The sequence below is a fragment of the Euprymna scolopes genome, chromosome 1 (genome assembly GCF_053919585.1).
Source record: "Euprymna scolopes isolate OS-2025 chromosome 1, ASM5391958v1, whole genome shotgun sequence".
Classification (NCBI taxonomy): Eukaryota; Metazoa; Mollusca; class Cephalopoda; order Sepiida; family Sepiolidae; genus Euprymna; species Euprymna scolopes.
The window spans coordinates 135,981,344-136,002,941 of record NC_136482.1 but is presented as its reverse complement, the minus strand read 5'-3'; the positions used below and the strand labels follow the sequence as shown (position 1 = coordinate 136,002,941).

Below are 21,598 nucleotides of genomic sequence, written 5' to 3'. Positions count from 1 at the left end.
TCACGAATTAGACTTCACAGTCACCAGCGAGTCCATCAGGCGTAATCTATCTGGGACTGTTAGGCATGGTTCAACGTCATCGTCGTCAGCGACGGACTACTGAAGAGAAGAGAGAGTATATGTATATGTATGTATATATATATGTATGTATATATATATATATGTATATATGTATTTTTTAAAATAGTCAACCATATAGGGGCCTATTCGTTACCAGACACACACACACACACACACAGACGTTCAGCTTTATATTATAGATATATAATTTTAATTTGATCTATTATATATTTATAACATCAGCATTATATTTAATTTTATTGACTTAATTACTCCTATTTTTTTTTTATATATTTTATATTTTTTATTATTATTTGATATATTTTTTTAGTTTGTATATATTTTATATAATTCTACTAGTGGTGGTGGTTGTGGGGGGCGGTTTCTCTTGGTCGTAAAATACACTTGAATCTGATATTTTTATTTATATATGAATATGATATTTTAATTTATATATGAATATGATATTTTAATTTATCCAGATTTTGTATGGATGATTATAAAGACGTGATTTCAAAAGTAAAAAGAATCTGAATGCCATCACCCAAATACTTTTCTTTTTACTTTTTACTTTGCAGCTAGAAATAATAAAAACCAAAAGCCACACTGTAGCATTCAAAGTTGTACCACTGTACGAACGGGCATGCATATGAACTGATTAAAAATAAAAAAATAAACCAAGATGAATATATAAAATGTATAACGACTTTTTTTAGTTTTGACTCATTTTGACTCCTTAAAATCTATTTTAACTGGCTAAAGACCCATAAAATAATGGTCCATAAAAAAAAAACGGCTTTTAGTTTCGGAGGAGATAGAATTTGAAAATATGGAGACATACAGATAGACATATAACCTTTTATATATTAAACTAGCAAAATGTCTCTCTTGATTTGCTATCATCTTCAACTACTACATTAAACGCTCATCTCTCTCTGTTTGTCAGTTTTTGAAAGTGCGATTTTAATTATATACATTTTCATAATAAAGACTTGAATTTTTATTGGGTCTTCTTTTCACCATCTTTTATTAAAAAAACAAAATAGTTGAAGGTTTTCTTCATTCTAAAATAACACAAAATGACACTGTTTGATAAAAATCAAATATATATATTAGCATTACAAGCATATGCTGTATTTTCGTGGACATCGGCAATATTACATACCTAATATGCTTCCAGAAGTCGCATCTTTTTTATTTGTGGGTCAATTTTTAAAAGAATTACATTGCTGGAATAAGCTTTCCAATGATGTTAATTTTATGCATTCAATCTTTTTATGCTTTAAGTTAAAAATGAAAAATCGCTAAAAATGATGACAGCAAAAAAGGGAAACTGTTTTTTCAATGTTTACATTTCATACGTTACATTTGGATACAAATGCGAAGGGTCAAATTTGAGAGGATATGGTTGAAATTTTACAGGCAAACAAAGAAGTCCATCTCTACTGGTGTTTGATTTTTATTTTTACAACCACATATAGATAAGTTTCAGAATTATTTTCATGTATAATATGTAAATATTTGATAATTATTAATTGTACGGAATTTTCTTTAAAATGTTATCTTTTATAGAAGTTTAAATCCGCTTAACGAGGAATCGCTATCGAGGCCACTTCGTTTGTATTCTCTTAAAAATAAGAAACTGCTTTTTTTTTTTTGCTTTCAAAACGAAAGCAGAAAAATCAATTTAATTTTTTATTCTGAGTGTGTGAATTTAAAAAAAATTATTTTCAAATTTTTCAAATTTGATTTCCAAACAATACTATTTTGTTGTTTTTAACACATGTACTAAAAGCGTTAAAAAACAACAAAATGTACTAAGTACATGCGTTTCTCTTATCATTATATTTATACTTCTGACTTATACTTAAGGTAGAAGATTTTTTTTAGTGGTAAAAAAAAAAGAAAAACAACAAATATATAACAAATAAAAGGTACTTGTGCACTTATGCTGAAATAATAACGTTATTATTTAGAAAGCCATTCTTAACATTAGGAAGGAAGGGTGTTTTGTTAACTATTCTGTACGTTCACCTTACAATTAAATAAAATATATCGTGTAACTGAAGGTTATTTTTAACTCATTGTCAAGACCACTTTTTTGAATCTGTAAAACAAACCCGTTTTTTTTAACTGAGGATATCTAAATAATAATAATAATAATTAGGCGGTTCGATAAAGAATTTCATTGTGATGCATTTTGTAAATTTTTACTTTGTTTCCACCTTAAAATTTTTCTTTAAAATGACTACCTTTAAAGGTTTTCGGGTATGCTGAAAACGAATATCGCATTTAAATAATCTGCAAATGTGTTTTTTTTGTTTTTGTTTTTTGTTCACCCTAAACAAGGCATCTTGCCACTTTGATGTAGGGGGCTACTATCAAGTTCTAGGGGTACTATGTAGGGAGTTTAGCAGCAAGATGTCTGTTCACATTACACTTGAACTTCTGCATGTCAGTGCAGTTGGGGAAGCAAGAAACCGGAAGAGAGTTCCAAAGTCCTGCAGTTCTGGGGAAGAATGTATTAGAGTAAAAGGCTTTCTTACACCTAGGGATCTCTACTGTGTAGGGGTGGGACTTTGCTGCTTGTCGGGTTTGTTGGGGGTATTTTCATCGAGGGGGTACAAGTGCTTGTAGTTCGTCAGAGCATCCATCATTAAAATACTTGTAAAACAAGCAGATGGATGCAACATTTCGTCAGTGGGACAGGGGCTGAGGTTTAAATGACAGTTCAGGACCTATTAGGTTGCCGACTCTCTTTTGGACCCTGTCCAGGAATGAGAGACTAGTAGCAAATGCACCATCCCAAATGTGACAGCAGTACTCCATACATGGGCGAATGGTGGCTTTGTAGAGGTAAAGGATACTTTTAGGCGTAAGTAATTTTCTAGCACGGTAGAGAGATCCCACCTTCTTTGCAGCAGCCTTAGCAATGATCTCAATGTATTTAATCCAACTCCTGTTTTCTGTGAACATTAAGCCAAGGAGCTTAAATGAAGTACTCTCAGGTAAAATATCTCTAGCCATAGCTATTGGTAGTTGGTAAGGTTTTATGTAATTATTAAAGGAAACTAGCTTTGTCTTAGCAGCATTGAACATTACCGTCCATTTATGACCGCATTCCACTACAGACTGACGATCTTCCTCTAGGGTTTCAGCCATTACCTTATGTTATAAGGGACATAACTACGTATCTAACCGAATATGAAACCGTATATAAAAGAGCTACCATTTTAAGGTAAGGCGTCTTGTCTTGTTTGCAGCCTTACACTCTACAAGTGCACTCCGGTTAACCAAGCTTCCCAGGGACGAGCATTTAGCTCTCACATGCTAAGTTCCTTTCTTCTTTACCTTCAGTTACATTTATTTAACTTCAATAGTAAGTAGCCATTTTGTATTTGTATTATGGCGAAGTACTAATAAACTTTTTTGTTACGCATTCCACTCGGCGTATTTTGTCATATTATTATATACCGTAAAACAGGATATAACACCTTAGATATTAGTTTTCCCTATGTACCTGCTATAGAGAGTGGTGTTGTCAGCAAATATACCCATGTCAGAGACAGTTTTATCAGGTAAGTCATTTATGAATATCAGAAATAATAAAGGCCCAAGGATCCCTCCCTGAGGTACACCCGCATTTATATCAAATTTTTTGGACGTACTCCATCGAAGACAACCTGGATTCTTCTCTCATTTAAGAAGGATCTAATTATACTAAGCATTCATCCAGTAATACCATAGGGTTTTATTTTCATGAGAAGACCATCATGCCATACCTTGTCAAAAGCCTTAAATATATCTAGGGCTACTGCCTTATCCAGTGCTTGGTATAAACATTCAGAGATTAATTAGAATATCTGCAGTAGAACAGGCTTGCCTAAATCCATATTGGTGGTCTGACAGAAGTTTAGCAGCTGTAAGGTGGTGGACTAGAGCTTGATTAATTAAAGACTCAAATATTTTGGCGAAAAGAGGGAGGAGTTTAATTTGGCGATAATTTAATGGATCAGTTCTTTCGCCAGAGTTTTTGAAAACTGGTACCACAGAAGCAGTTTTCCAGCAGCCAGGAAAGCAAGATTCGTTAAGGCATTTGTTAAAGAGTTTAGAGAGAACAGGAGCGACCTCAGCGGAGCATTTTTTTAATAGCACAGCTGGGATGAGGTCAGGTCCGCATGCGTTTGAGGTGTCTAGGTTTTTTATAGTATTATGTACTTGGGAGGGCGTGATCATCTAGCGTGGTTTCTGTCCGCAGAGGAAAATCAGGGAGGGAATGGCTTGCTGGGTCCAAGGTAGATTTGAAGCAAACTGATGGGCAAGCATGTTAGCTTTCTCAGCTGCTGTGCAAACAACCTCATGATTGTTTGATAGTGGGGGTATTGTCGATTGCCCATTATTTACTACACTGTTGTAGATTTTCCAGAAATCACGAGTTCCTAATTTTTGCGCTTCAATGCGTTTCCTGGTGGTTTCAGTATAATTACTCTTAGCTGTTGCTACTTCTTTCTTGCAATTATTTCTAGCTTCTATATACTTTCGTCTGTTTGTACAGTACTTATACCGGATAAATCTACGGTATGCATGTTGCCTCTGAGCAATGAGTAGAGTTTACTATAGAACTTCCGTGTAGGAACATGTGCTTCTATTACTGCTTTGAACCATTCAGTAGTCTCATTTGCGCACTGTTCTGCTAGAAGATAAAAGATATTTCCCCATGGGGCGTCTGATGTGATCTCTAATGGCTTCCTAATCAGCCTTATTGTAGTACCTTGTTGTTTTGAGCAATGGCTCTTCAACTTGGGGTCGAGAGTTTGGAGTAACGCCTATCATTATTACAGCGTGATCAGCATTCCTGAGTGGGCAATGAGCATTTGTTACACAAACATCAGGTACAGTTGTCAGAAATAGATCCAAAAGTGAGACTTGCTGATCCTGGCAATGTGGGAGACATGTTGGGAATGTTATATCTGTGTCAGGGAATGGGATATAGCAAAGTTATGGATGACACTACCAGCTGTGTCAGTGTAGTTAGAGAAGCCAAGCCAATTTCTGTGGTGAGCACCAAATACATGTATTTGGGTGCTAGTGTTAGGGGAGAGTGCTACATCTATGCTGTCAGAGACATGATTGATTATAGTACAGTCCTGGGTTGATGGAGAGCGATAAAGAAAATACAGGTTACTAACGCTATGTTGTAAAGTTAGTTTAAAGCACATGAAGAACTGGTCACCTGATTCTAGTTTAGAAATAAGTAGTTTTCCGGATATTAAGCAATGCCATTTCTTATGTTATTGCTGGTGGCCAACTTGATACGTGCGTTTGCGCTAGTTTCTCGGGGTTATGTTTGCGGACTCGCATGTGCCATCAGTGATAACATAAGAAATGACATCATCAGTTGACAATAAACTTTCAGTCTTATTTGAGGCCACGCTTTTAATTTTAAAGACTGAAACAGTAGATTTATTGTAGTGACTTATGGTAGTTTTGTTTATCTTAATTAAATAAAATAATATATATGCTTTTATGGGTAAGAGGGTAAAAATTTGGAGAATTTGAATTGATTATCAGAATGTTAGTTTCTACGTGTTATTTCTATCCATTTAAGTAAGTTATTTCCAAGTTCAGAAGTGGGGCAGAAAGAGAGGGGGTAGGAAGGGAGGGAGAAAGAGCTAAGATGTCCTATTAGACTGCTGACAGCCCATGATGAGCAGATAGAAGAATTGGAATAATTTATTCACAAAGCTATAAAGAGCTAGACTGAATTTAAATGATTGCTGCCTTAGGAAATTACCTATTTTAAATACCAGACTCTTTAATCAGAACATAGACCCAAATATGGTTACAGCTCTTGTGCTTTTGTTTTCTCATTTTTATATATCCATATCCCAATATGCCTTTTTTTATCTTCATTACACACTTCTAGGACTTTTAACTTTTTTTAAACTTAACAGATTTTGTCTAAGTTTAAATTATGTAATATTTTGCTAATTTATAATGAGTTTAATCTATCAATCAAGTTTCAGCCCCTGCCCCATCGTTGCAATGTTGCATTCCTGTGCCTGTTTTACAAGTACTTTAATGGTATGTGCTCTAACGAACTCGTAGCACTTGTGCCTCTCTTGATGTAAATATCCTCAATTAACCCAACAAGTAACAAAATCCTACTCTTTCATTGCAAACGTTCCTAGAAACCAGAAATCTTTCTATTATAATAGTTTCTTCACTCAAACTGTTAGACTTTGGAATTCTCCCTCTGTTTCCTGTCTCCTTGACTGTACATTGCATTAATGTTTTTTGAAATAACTGACCTTTTTTCTTATGATCTACAAAAAAGACATTCAGCAGAAGTTCAAAGCAAATTATTTTTGCTTAAAAGCATGATTTTTTAATCCATTTTTAGCAATAAAAAAATGCATAATTGCATTCATCGTAGTTACTCTCTCTCATGCAAATACTAACTAGTATATTCTTATTCACAAAATTTCACAAATATTTTTCTTATTCGCTATAAAGCAGTAAAATCTAGGTAAATAGGTAAATTGACATACCCAGATGCCAACAGTTTCTAAGGAGTTGTATGATTTTTAGGTGTTTCAATTTTTTTTATAGTTTAAATCCATTGTCTTTTTTGCAGGAGCTGGATTTTACCCCCACCACTTTGTGTTTAACTCTGACCTTGTATCTGCATTTTTTTTAACCTTCAATTTTTCTTTGTAATCCCATCAAATGAAGAATAAAAACATTAGCAAAACTGATACTAATTCAGCATTTGAATTCCACGATAAATAAAAATGAAACAAGAAGCAGTGTATAATCTGATTCTGATTTTTATTTCCTTGATTTAAATATTTGCTTTGATCTGAAGTTCATGAGTTTTGTAATCATCAATCTAAAAGTACTTAGAATTTATTCAAGTGTAAGATTTTTTTGAAAGTGGACATGCGCTGTATTGTTAACATAAATCTATATATAAAGTTGTAATTCCTCTAAGTTTGTTGGATCGTTCAAGAACTCCTATAGTGTTTTGGAGATGGACACTCATAACATATATTCTGAATAAATCCCTTTTTTGCCACTTGGAACATAAAGGACTATTTGTAATCGTGTCTAACAGGGAAGTTGGACAGTGGGATATCTGTTCACATGACACTTAAACTTCTGTAAGGTAGTACACTAAAAGAAGCAGAAAACATGGAGAGAATACCAAAGTATAGTAGTTTAAGGGAAGAAAATAGTAGGGTAGAAGGCATTCCAACATCTAGGGACCTCAGCAGTGAAAGGGTTGGATTTTCCTGCTGTTTGAGTTATTCGGAGTTATACGCTTTGGGGGGGCAGAAGTGCTATGAGTTCATCAAAGGTATTTGGATAAGTAGATCTGGTCTTAAGAAAAGGGTGTATAATATTATTGCGAGGTCTCTGTTTAACATGCGAAAAGAAAATGCAACATTTTACTTTATTTTATTGATCAATTTAAAGTTATAGTAATTAACAAGAAGAATAGAACTGTCACAGGTTTTGAACAGAAGTACACAGGAGTCCTCATAGATTCTTGAGAAATGCCGAGTGTGCCTTGAGGATGTTAAGAGTTATAAATTTACAGAAATTTATTTCAATTAACGGCACGTTACTTACACTTCCTCTCTCAACTTTTAAGATTTAATATTATAAAATACAAGAAACACAAAAAGCTAATTTGATTTCTATGAGTTGAATTTAAAAATAACAAAAAAAAAAAAAAGACATAAGTTTTCTTATTCAATCCCGGACAACACCAGGCCTTTTTGCTAATTGTATTAGAATACTTGAAATGCATTTTATTATAAAAGTTATTGTCATTTCCAGTTTTTCATTTAGAATTTAATTTAAACTTAAATATGCCCATCATTTTTAAACTGCTGTTTGGGTATGTTTACAAATTGGCAAAAATAATTTTAAAAAATAGCCTTTATCAAATATGCAATCATTGTTTTGTATATATTTTAACACAATCTTTATTAAAAAATCTTTATTAAAAAAAATTATTTTTCATTTTTCAGGAAATAATCTATATATATAAAAGCGAAAATGTATGTATGTATGTATGTACGCTTTTCCTTGATGTCCACAAAAGGCTTCTTTCAGAGAAGCGCTCGCTTGGTTTACAACTTCTTAAAACTTTTTATATCATCTATAAATTGTAATATCTCACACTTAACCACGGAGCTCGCCTGTCTATTTAATTTTATTGACTTTCAAACGTTAATTATTCCACATTTCCCGCATCGGAACGCGTTACATTCGGTTTTCGGTATAAAAAAAAGCGAAACTCGATTCTAATCACTGGCCGAAAGCCAGTGGTCTCTACGGTAGCTTTCATTTCAAGACAGGAAGCGGGTTTTTAAAAACAAACAAACCGATTTATTGACCTCATTAAAATCTGTCCAGCACAAATGCTAACTGCTGAATACCTATCGCCGTCACATTAATCAAAAACGCGCACCTGTTTTTTTTTTTTTTTTCACACTTTACTATTTTCCAACTGTGCGTCGTCAAGGCTTTTTTTTTCAAGGGCACCTGTTTTTTTTTCACACACACCTACAAAAACGGGCAACGCCGGGTACCCCTCGCTACTCTATATATATAAAAGCGAAAATGTGTGTGTGTATGTATGTATGTATGTGTGTTCGCTTTTTATGTATGTCTACAAAAGGCTTTTGTTCGCTGGACTTTTTGGTCGGCTCATTCCTTCTTAAAACTTTTTATATCACGTCTAAATGATAATATATATGAGTTACGAACGGAGGTCGCCTATCTATTTAATTTGCCCGACTTTCACGCGTTACTTTTTCCAGATTTTTAGAGCGTCCCGTGTATCTTTCGCTTTTCAGTATAAAACAAGCGAAAACTGGCTAGCAGCCGCGTCATGTTTCAAGGTCAAACATCATGCGACTTAAAGTTCTCGCACCTGTTAATTTCATTTTATAAACGTTAAGAGGCTTTTCATTCCTCTTCTCTCGTGGCCGAGATGGCTATGTCCCAGAGTATTTTTCCATTTCGTTTTCATTTCCACGTCAAAGGTTCGGGGGTTCAAGCCTACTTTTCTACTAAAACATTTTTTTGTTCTTTTCCATCTCCAAACACCTGGCCAACGTTTTTTTTTAAACAGGGTTGTTTTGATCACCCCCCCCCCAACACACACACCTACAAACACCTGGGCCACGCTGGGTATCCCCCGCTAGTGTTGATTTAAAACAAATACAATTTTAAATCAAATTCTGTAATGTCGACAAAGCTATATGAATATTCAATTATTTATTTTCACTTAAATTATTACTACTAACATTATTATGTAAGGATCGATATGGGGGGGTAGTTGGTCCGAGTCTTCTGGAGGAGGGGGGCGTTTGCCAAAAAAGGTTGGGAAAGCCCGGTTTAAATGCTTTAACATTTGAAAGGGTCACAAAATTATTTTTTTTTCTTCAACTATTAACACAAAAGAAAATGGTTGACTTTAAGAAGCTATTGCATTTTTGTATTTATTGTTTAAAAGCATTCAATAAATAGTAAATAAAAAATGTGTAACTTGCAAAATAGTGAGAAACGAGCAAGAAGTCACACCATTTTAACAATATAGAAATAAGTATAGCATACTTGAATAATAAGAAAAACCGGCACTTGTTCACTACTGCGAAGGAACCACTTTTTTTTTGTTTTGTTTTTCAGTTTGGAGATTTCAAGAGTACACAGCACTGCAAACAACGGCAAATGTGTAGTTTAGCGGCGTAAATTATTTAACAGACAAAGAATCATAAAAACTATTTTTATATAAAAACACGTTATTAGACTCTAAGACTAAAATAAAACCCGAAAAAAAAAATTCATTTTTATGATTTTTTTTCAACATTTTTTATTAGATTAAATGTATAACGATCGAAGCTGCCATATTGTTTGGCCTTTCTAAGGCCAAATTTGGCCTTTTTTATGCTTTTTCATTACAAAAATGGCGGTCAAAAGTTCCAAGAGTGTAAAAAAGGCCAAATTTGGCCTTAAAAAAGCCACTATCAAACCTTGGAAAGGCTCAATTTTAAAAAGCAATATGGCAGCCTCAATTGTTGTACATTTAAGTCTAATAACAATGATGAAAAAAATAATAAAATGAATTTTTTTCTATCTTTTTTTATCAGCTTTTGGGTCTAAAAATGTATTTTATATAAAAATAAAAAAAGTGGTACTTGTACAGTTTAATCCAGACATTAAAAAAATTAAAATATCAAAAAAAAAGTTATATTGTACGCATCCGTTTTAACATGAAGATCTCCGGAAAAAAATTTCACTTAATTTGATCGAGTAGTTTTTTTTTTTTTTTTTATAAATTTTTTTTACAGCGGAAAAAACACGTTTTTGTGAGAGCGCGTTGAAGGCAGACATCTTAGATTTGTTTTAAATTTTTGTTTGAATTTTAGAAATGACACGGGATATAACTCCATGTAAAGTGCCGACATTCCCTCCCCATCTTTAATAACTATCTTTTCTTCCTAAAAATCGAACCTTTGGCTCGGTATCATAACAATTTTTTTTTTTTTTCGCTGTAAAATAAAAACTACTTGATTAAATTAAGTGATTTTTTTCGGAGGACTTCATTCCATAACAGATACGTACAATTTAAACTTTTTTCGATATTTTCATTTTTTAATGTCTTGACTAAATTGTACGAGTATCAAAAATTTTTATAACTTTTTATCTGTCAAATAATTTACACCGCTAAACTACACACATACCCAAATAAGTTTCATTCATTACAAACAATAAAGTTTAATGATTGTTTATAGTTTATTAGTTACGGAAATTTCAGAATTTTGATTTTCTCTATTTTGTACTTTAAAAAAAAACCCTCTATGTATGATAATTTTATTAAATTTATTTTATTTAAATAAATGTGTAACAAAAACTTTGTCAAAATCACAAAAAAGAAAGAAACAAACAGAAAAAAAAAACAAAAAAAACATGCATTCGAAAACTTCATTTGCCGTGACCATTCAAAACTGAAAACCAGAAAAGTGGTTCCTCCGCAGTAGTACACAAGTGGCGAAAAACTGCTAAAAAGATAGAAATTAATTGTGGAAATTTTTTATACTAAACAAATTTTATAATGTAATTTATTTTTATCCTATGAATATATGTGAAAGAATTATGATTATGAATCTGCCAAAGTCACGCATTGCACATTGTTTACATGAGCATACATTAAAAACTGATTTAATTATTTGTTATTTTATTTAAATTTGTAATATTCCTGTGTTATTATTTTACATAAAGTTCATCCAGTCAAAATGATGGTTCAGTTCCGCAATAAAGATCATTGGATTTCTCGCCAAGTTCGCTTGTTGGATTAAATTGATTCTTGGTATTATTGTGCACAAGTGTTCAAAAAGTAGTCTTTCTTATTAATGATCAAAATGCTTGACAAGTAAAGAAAAAAAGGTAGAATATTTATTTTTTGCTTATACTCTTGATTTCAGTTGATATTTAGATTATAAACAGAATATTGGCGTTTCTACACTATTAGAACAAAATTTTGTAGTCGATAAATGGAGATTTCAGATTAAAAAAAAAACAATGGTTTCTACTGATTTTTTTGTCAATTCTAATAAATTACAATGTTATATCAATCGAAATTACCTGAATATTATTGAATTATTAAAAAAACAAACAATTTTTTGTGTTAGCTGGTGAAAAGTTGTCATCTTGTTTTTATAAAATAAATTGAAACAGAAAATTAGTCACTTTTACAGAATTAGGACGAGATTTTGTAGTCGATAAATGGAGTTTGCAGATAAAAAATAATGGTTTCAACTGATTTTCTTTGTCAATTCTAATAAGTTACAATAGTAGCTTCCAAATTATGCAGTCGCAATTACTCGAATATTACTGAATCATTAAACAAAATAAGTTGATTTGTGTTAGGTCAAAAATTTTGGCCATTCTGTGTAAATCAAAATGGAAACTTACCTCCCTTTTGAACTCTCCTGTGTTTTATAACCGTTTTCATCAAATTCTACTTTTTTTATTTTCTTTGATAATTTTCTACCTTATCGATTTTCGTGATTTTTGTATATCGTCATCTTAAATATGAGGAATACGTAAATAGCATTGTTTTTATATGAAATTCAGTATTACGATTTCCGAAATTTCGTTCTGATAGTGTAGAATCGCCAGAATATTTTTTTGTTAATATATATATAAGTACTCCTGCACTTATTGATCCGTGCTGAAATAATAACGTTATTATTTAAAAAGCCATTCTTAACATGGGGAGGGGGTGTTTTGTACCTATTCTGTACTTTAACCGTACAATTGAATAAAAAAAACATATTATAAAACTTTAATTAAACTTGGAAATACGATTTAAAAAATAGCGCAGATCAGTAAGTGCATTAGCACCACATATATATATATATATATATATATATATATATATTTAAATTTATATAAAATGGGTTAAGAAATTCCAACGAGAGAAAGATGTATAAATAAGGGGGTGGTCACCAACAATGTGTATTTTTTAACATTATTTTATTATTCCGTGTTTTGGTTTTTCATTGAAAATTATGTAATTATGTTTTTAAATCATTGAAATTGTTTTTAACGCCGTTTCAGACGTTCTATGAAGCGTCCTCTTCAGAAAATATTTAAAATGATTAGAATATAATCAAGACCTGTTAAAAATGAAAAGAAAATTTTTGTAGTTCATTTGAAATGTTCCGAGAAGTGGAAACATGTGTACACGATTCTACTTTTCATTCGTATGTCCAATTTTTATCACTGGTTCATTGGGCCGAACTGATGTCTTATGTTTCTCTCTCTGCTTGTGTTTCTGTTTATCTTTCTTTGTTTTTTCTCATTTTTTTCCTTTTTTTACTCTTACTTGAGGGTGCCGTTGGTACTTGGTCAACTGGGTGCATAGGGTAGGATGTGTGTGAGTGTGTGTGTTTTCTTTTATTGGTTTGAAGAATGTATGTTCTGTTTTATAGTATTATAAAGTTATTTGCTTCCCTAGGTAACTGTGATTCAAGATCGTTACTAATGTGTGTGTGGTAGGAGGATGGCAGCTCCTCTGAAGTAAGGGTAGTGGTTTTTTCATTCAATTTTGATATTTATTTTTTAGATTCTTAGATTTTAGTATTGTGATTTTTCGTTTCAGTCTTAGACTGTTCAGGTATTCTTAATATTATGTTTGTTTAGGTAAAGAGGTGTATTAATAAATATACGTAGGGGATTTTTTAATGTTTCTATTTATTTGTCCCCCCATGTGGGTGTGGCCAGACCCAGGAACGGTTCTTAGTGCGGGGAAGATCTCGTTCCCCAGAGGAGAGGGGCTGCTTGGAGGAGTATAGGTATGGGAGGAGGGATGATAGAAGGGGTGAAGTTATCTCAGTCATGAAGGATTTCTCCTCCACTGACTGAGAGGGGAGCAAGGTGTTGGAACAGATATTACACTATGGTTCTAGGTGTTTCCTAGTGTTGTTGGTTTCGGTTAAGTATTGTTCAATGTGTTGTATTAGAGACAGGGGTGTTATGCCTGTGTGTGGCTGTATGCATGCGGGTGTGTGTGTTTTAATGTGTCTGTTCTGATTTATGTGTGGGTGTGTATATGTATATGTATGTGCATGCGAGTGTGCCTTGCATTTCATGTTTTTGTGTGTTGATATTAAGCTCTGTTTAGTTCGGGAGTGAATCTTGTTATGAAATTTTTTTCCTGTGTAAGTAAATAGAAATAATTGTCTGTTTGGAAGATTGGCATTATCTTAAAGCTATTTCCACTGCATGTATGTACATGTTTTGAAACATAGAGGTGTCTGTTATCTGCAAGTTTGATGTTGCTCTTATGTAAGACCACTCTATTGCTGAAATTTTTGGTGGCGCCTATGTAGGATTTATTGCATGCTGTGCATCTTAGTGCATAAACTACATTTCTGGCGGTGCAATTTAGATCCTTTTTTATTTTGAATGTTTGTGTTGGGTTTTTGAATGTGTATGTGTTACCTTCTGTTATTATGTCACATACTCCACATCGCGGTTTTTTGCATTTTGTAACCCCTTTTGTAGTGTGTGGAACGAGTTTTGAGGAAGTTAGGATGTGTTTTAGGTTTTTGGGTTGGCGTTTGCTTTTTATTATTTTTGTTGTTTTAAGTATGTTTTTTAGTTTGTCGTTCTGATTGAGGAGGATAAGGTTTTTTGTTATCTGTGTAATAGTTTGACTAGACTGAATGAACTACAAATAACCCTGCGGAAAAGAGGATATCCACTACCACTAATACAAAAAGGTATTGAACTGGCTGAAAAAATTCCAATAGACCAACTAAGAATCCCAAAAAACACAACAAAGAACAAATTTTAGTGTACGTCTCCACAAACAACACAGAACTATTTACACAAATTGTTTTTAACTAATGCCAATCATTTTAACCACTAATATGGAAGACTACCTGTTGAAAGTTTTTTGTTAAAAAATGAAAAAAATATTTTTGGTGCACGGGAATAAAAAACAAGGAAAAAAGACAATGTCCACATTTAATTATTGTTAGATTCTCAACATTTTCCAAAGTAAATTAGAATATTATTTCAGTACAAAAAAAAAAAATCGATTTTATCCAACATTTTGGTGAATACTATACGAACCCACAAATGAACTAAAAATAAGACAAAACATTGTTTTGATAACAAATTGATTTAGTTTGAAGCATGTCTGGTGTGTGTGTGTGGGGGGGGGGGGTGTCTTAGAAAGTTCCGGCGTTTGGAAAATGAGTTAAAACTAAAAAAAATTATACAAATACTATGTATTCGGTGGGGTTTTAACAGTATTTTGTATACTTTTTTAGGTCAGCTCGCCGCTATTTTTCTTGTTCGTGCCTATTGATAAACATTGTATGATTTTCGAACCGATTACACGTTTTAAAGTGAGTAAAACCACTAAAAGCTTTTTCAAATAGGTAGAAGCGTAATTTATCTTGCCTTTGATAACATTTATTTGTTATATATTTGATTTTTGACCACTTTTTCGTATCTCTGGGGATTGTAAAACAAACCTTTAGGTACCTCCATGGCGATGGGTAAAACGTCAGTAGTACACATTTTTATAGCGACGTCATCATTTCGTGTGTTTGTGTTAATTTCTATGGATAAGCATTCGCGTTATAATTATTAATGGAGTAACGTTTTTTTTTTTTTTTTTTTTTTTTTTTTGATAAAAAATATAATTTAGGGATAAAAGATAATATAAAACTTACCTTTTGTAAAACAAATACATTTTTATTAACGAATTACACAGACTAGAGTTAATAAAATAAAATTAATTTTAACGTATTCTGTTGACACGTGTATTTAAAAATAATGTTCTTTACAAGCCTCCGTACAGGTTTGAAAAAAATCACCAAACATGGACCACCCTCTATCAATTTAAATAATAAAATCCAAACGAATTTTTTTAAGGTTGATTTTGGATTTACAATTTTTATTATCTCAATAGTCTTTTATATGAATTTTTATTATCTCAATAGTTCTTTTATATGAATATTTTTTTTTCATTATTGGAAGCCTGATATAAAAAATCCATTTAAACTTCATATCACGTAATATTTGAATTTAATATTATTTAAAGCTTTTTAAAAATAATTACTTTTTAGAATTGTTTTTTTTTTTTAATTCGAATAATTATTTTACCGAGAAAAAATTATCCAGAAAGTGTTTTTTTTTAACATAATTAATTTTAACATATTTAATTTCTTTTTAACATAATATTGAATTTATATCCAATTTTATTTACAACTTTGAGGTAAGTGAAATAAATAACGTCATTTTATATATATATATATATATATATATATATATATATATATATATATATATATATATATATATATATATATATATATATATATATATATGATATGGATATATGACTATTTTTTAATTATTTGATCTATTCAGCTTTAAAAAATGTTGAAACTTTTATCAACCCAAATTTATTTTGCTTAGTTTTCGGACCATGAAATATAGGGGGGTGGAATAGAACACCTAAAAAATATATTTCCGTTAATATATTTATCGAAACCTACTTTTAATATTTAAGTTTATTTAATAATGATTGAATATCTAAAATTTCAGGAGAATAAGATTGTTATTTGATTTTTACTAGATTTTTAAAACATGGGTGTGTGAACGGCTTAAAAAACGTCACTACATAGGAACGTTGTTTTAAAGCGTCGATAATGTAAACACGATTTTTGTCTCGCATTTTCATTATTTTTGTATGTTGTAAAATTTTTTAAAAATATTAGTAGTTTATTTGAAGCTTTTTATATTAAATTGTAAAAAAGTTAGAATGATAATAAATTAAGTTGCAATTGCATCGTGTTACATATAGGGGGGGGATTAAACTGTGGCGCGCGTTGGAGGTACCTACAAACCTTACAGTCAAACAATTATTATTTTTTTTACAACTGTTTATTTTGTTTTATGAAAATTGGATGGATTTGATTGTTTTATTTGTTTCCGTATGTTTGTTTATTTATTTTATTTCAAACCTTTTTTGCCATTTCAATTTAGATAAATTTTCCTTCTTTCTTCAAATCTACTCCCCACCTTCTTCTTCCAACTAAACAGCCAATACTAAATTCATTTTCATCGAATAGGAACAATTAAAATCATCAAATAAAACAATTTAGCTTTCAACATTTACCATTTTATTCAATAAATTACATATCTGGAATTATGTTGATTCGATGAAATTCACGGTTAATTTCCTTTTCAAATGGTCGATTTATTGATTAAAAGTAAAAAAAAATAATTATCTTATAATTAATAAACTTTGATTATATCGATATATTGGCAACTTCGATCTGATTATGTAATCGAGTCTTAGAATCTCAACAACAATCGTAACATAAATTTGAAAGAGAAAAAGTTTTTCAACAGTGTGTGATGATATAACACAACTTCTTTGATTCTATTATTAACCGAAGTTGTTCTAATTTATTTGGTCTTTTTAGCTAGACATATTTATTGCTTGCTCAGCTAGCTTTAAAAGAAGACTGGCTTCTTGTTCACTCCCACTTTTTCTTTTTTCTTTTAAAGAACTCGTTTGATATGCCATTTTCCCCATCCTGCTTTATTTTATTAGTTCTCTTTTTGATTAGTTCCTGTGCGCTCTGTGATACCAGAAAGGAGACTAACTTCCTCCTCTTCTTCTTCATCCATCCATATTGTTTTTTTTACCCTCACATATTTAGGAAGAAGAAAAGGATGGCGACACACATAAAATGTTAAGCCAATGATACATTATTGAAATCCCAGCAGTTTGATTGAAGATTTTCTCTTGTATAAATCTTAACGGCTGTGAGAAATCACTTAAACCCTCCCATCAAGTTGAACTTATTTTCTTCCTCTGTCTCCCCACTCTGTCTACTTTAGCCTTGCGCTCTCTCTCTCTCTCTCTCTCTTTCTTTCTCTCTCCTTTAGCAAATTACATCACTCAACTTTGATGCATCTCCATTCTTCTTCGCTTCTTTTATTTTAGTAAAATAACTGCAGACTCTTAATATAAACCTCATGTGTGCGTGTGTGTTTGTAGGAGATTCGCAAAGTTGTTGGCCCCTTGTTGCGGAGTTTCCAGGCTGAAGTGGATGCCCTTTCGAAGCGAAGTAAGGCGGCCGAGGCAGCCTTCTTGTCGGTCTATAAGAAACTTATTGATATGCCAGGTAAGAAAAACGATTTTATATATACTTTCTTCTTCTTCTTCTTCTTCTTCTTCTTCTTCTTCTTCTGTCTTTCCATCTTGTTTATGTTCGATCATTTTCTCCCTCTTTTACTCTCTCAATATCCCTTTTACACTTTTTCATCACCCACCCCCTCCTTCCAATGTAATACCTCCCCTATTCCTTTTCTTTCTTTATTTTCCAATAAATGTATTGTTTTTTTTTTTTCTTTCTTTTCTTTCTATTCCAATAATTAGAAATATGACTTGGCTAGCCCTCTCTCCCTGCCTGCTGACGCCAACTTAGGCTAACCTACAAAGGAAGTCCTATATAAAGTAACGCTGCTCCGATGGACCCCCATCCCCTCTGCCTTATCAAGAAAGGGCCACACCACATAACTCCCTGTCTTCATGTATTAATAATACCATAATGATCAGATACTGCCCCTCTGTTCAAAATGCATGACTTTTTTTTTTCTATTAATCAGCAAACTTTAAAAAACTTTATTACTGTTGTTTTTTTTTGTTGTTTTTTTCTCTTTCCGCTAACTACGAGCGCAAACGCGCAAACTCTTCTCTTGGCTGATATGGAATATGGATAACATCACATGTTCGCCTCTTTCTTAAATTTTCTTGATTGTTTTCGGTTGGTACTATCCACTATTTTTAATCCCTCAGAGACAAAAACGCAAGCGAAAACAACCGACAACTTTTAATTTCTTGTTCCCCATCTCCGCTACGTTCATTTCCCCTCTCCCCGTTCAGTCCCCCCTCCCTTCTTCATTTAAATTTGAAAGCGGGTCGCCTCCGCCGCGTTGTTATGACTTATTTTTCCCTTCTTTCGTATGACATGAACGCTTTCAATCACGAAACTCTCAATGGCTAAATCTAAACCATTGTCTGAAATAGATTAACTTTACACGGGAAAACTGCCGTCGTTGCTTGGATTTCAGACTTCCTTATGGAATTAGACATCCGAGGAGTGCTATTGCTGCCTCTGTCGGGATAGAGAGGTAATCAATCTCTGTCTGTCTGTCTCTCTCTCTCATTTTCCTTTTCTTTGTATTATCTCTTGAAATATTTTTGTATTTATATATTTTATGTTCCTTTTTTTTCTTTTTTTTTTTTTTTTTTCTGAGAAACGTATGAAAACTTGTAGATGTTTTTAGTAAACGTTACTATTGACAACAAATTATTCTGAAGGAAATACCGTTGGAACATTACTTATTTTCTATATTCATTTTAAGTTCCGTAATTATTGATTGTACCTATTTACTATGCCTCCCCACGGGACAGTTAGACACCAGGGTCGTTTTTTAACGTGGAGAAAAGGTACAAAAATAAAAATTGTCTCAGTCGTGAAGGATTTCTCCTCCACCGAAAGAGAACAAGAAATAGAAGTGCAGCATCTGAAGAACAGATACTACATTTTGATCTTGTCCCGAAGGCCAAGTATTGATTGTAGGTAAAGTAAAAAGGCGCCCGGTATTCATGCAATTTAAAATTATTTATTTTTACGCAAATACTTTATAAATGAGTCAGATAAAACAAAATAAATTGTTTTTGAACTAATTTCACAATTTCTTTTAAAATAATGTAAATCGTCAATGTAACGTTTATCGATTAAAAATTTTTTTCCTGTCATCGGATTGATTGATCGGATACTTTTAAAAAATTTTTCTAAATTGTACATTTAAAACTCCAGTTTCAAATTTCTGTTATTTTCCCTATTTTCATTTTCGACATGTTTAAAAAATGAAAGTTCCCATTTTTCTTAATTGTAAATTAAAGTTCAAATAATTGTCATCACACGCACTGATTTTCGCATGCTTGTAACCTTTAATAACATTTTGCATTTATTTATATGAATTGAAGTGATACTTTTTCTTTTTACTTTCTTTCTTAAAGTGGATAATTTACTAGCTTAATTATTTAAGTGCATTTTTTTAGAGAGAGAGAGAGAGAGAGGGTATTTTCTTTGTTTTTTACTTTCTTTCCACCTCATCATTTACCGTTAAATTGACGAATTATGTAGTTTTTCGGGTATGCTGAAAACGAATATCAAATTTAAATTTGGGGCAGACAAGTAATTTTCTGGATATTTTCTTTATTATCCAATGTAATGCAATATGTTTTCATTGGAGACCTAAAAATCGTCCGTAAAAATTCGCAGTAAACATTGGAATATTTAGACTTACTGTCTTTCGAAGCTTTCTTGAAAAATGTAATTCAAACCCTCATTTCTTTTTTAATTAAAGAAGACCAAAATTTAAAAAAATAAGTTTAATAGCAAATTATGCAATATTTTTTTTTTAAATCGGTTTTCCTTAAAAAAGATTTAAAAAAAAAAAACAACGAAATTTTACTTCCTTCGATTATAAAAAATATATATATAAATTCCAAAAATTACTTACCTATAAAGACTAGTATTCGATGAGTAGTTCAATTGTTCATTGTTAAGAATTTATCCATATTTATACTTATATTCCATGTCTTTTTTGAATAAAATACTTTTTTAAACAAGGATTAAAAACAAACGTGAACTCACATTTTTTTTTTTTAACTGTTCAAATAAAGGGAGACAAGTCTGATTTTATTGGCCTTTATATTCCGGCGCCTTGAAAGGACATAATTTATGTCTTTTTAATGTGTGCTGTAAACCAAATTTAGTATTTCGGTCCTCCGTACTTAAAAACCGAACATATTCACTCAAGCTTTTATTGTTAAATAAAAAAAAAACAGTTGACCGATTTTTTTATTCTCTTAATGAAATATATGAGTTTTTGATTGATATATTTTAATACTTCTTTATCGACTGAATTTCTTTTTTATTATCTATAAAAAGAAAACAATGAATGAAATAGAAAAAAATTGTTGTAAGCATCCCATATTTACTTGACATTCTAAACATAACATAAGCTTCCACAAAAAAAAAAAAAAAAATTCAACGTGGTTTAAAAAAAAAAGGTTTTACATTTTGGACTTTACAGGTAAATTTCCAAAAAACTATTTTTTTTTTTTTTTTTTTTTAAATTAGAATATTTTATTTATTAATCTTTTAGCTTCAATTTATGATATATAAAACTTTGGTACATAAATTATTAAAATTTTAATAGACCTTTGAAAATGGAGGGGGGTGAATTAAAAAAAGAACGTTTGCCCAAAATATTATATTTAGCTTATTGGAAAGAGCATAAAATTTCACATCGACCCTGAAAAATATCATAAAAATTGAACCAATAGAAAAATTTTGATAGATTTTTAAAGTTTAAAAATTGAAAAATATTTAACTCGTAAAATTCAATTGATTTCATTACGTAAAAAAAAAAAAAATGGCTGCATGAAGGCGTGCCGGCACTTTGTAAACACTGTTTTTTAAAAAATAAAAAATAATATTTCTATTATTTTTTAAACAACTTTAATAGTTTATTTTGGAAGTATATTCCATAAAGAAAATAAACAACCCACTTTAAAAAGAGAAATTACGAGTTTTTTTTTTTATATTTTATTCGCAGTTTTGTGTGAGGGGTGTCAAAAATTTCTTCAAAATTCTGAGGCACCTACTGGAGACCATGTTTTTTACCTACTGAACAAGTACTATTGCACTAGGTGTATCAGAATTTTTTGGGAATTTTCGACACTTCGATTTTTACATTTTTTAAAAGATAGGTCGAATTATTCAATTTTTTATCACGCATTTTTAATGGCGTTTTTTTTTTTTGACTCTGCTACTTATGCGCATATGTTACAAACATCCCTCCTCCCCATGTTAAGAATGGCGAACAGTAACACCACTGACATTTA

At 31.5% G+C, this 21,598-nt stretch overlaps 1 protein-coding gene across 8 annotated transcripts in view; it reads left to right on the top strand.

Moving 5' to 3' along the window:
* LOC145280019 (homeobox protein cut-like 1) overlaps positions 1-21,598 on the top strand; it is a 971,332-nt gene that overhangs the window by 379,949 nt on the left and 569,785 nt on the right. For 7 of the 8 annotated variants that reach the window (XM_080131683.1, XM_080131692.1, XM_080131675.1 and 4 more), the window contains one exon: positions 17,672-17,798. In XM_080131683.1, the coding sequence (XP_079987809.1) occupies positions 17,672-17,798 (127 nt within the window). Of the gene's footprint in view, positions 1-17,617; positions 17,799-21,598 lie in introns of all 8 variants that reach the window. The other variant, XM_080131726.1, reaches the window with a different exon arrangement.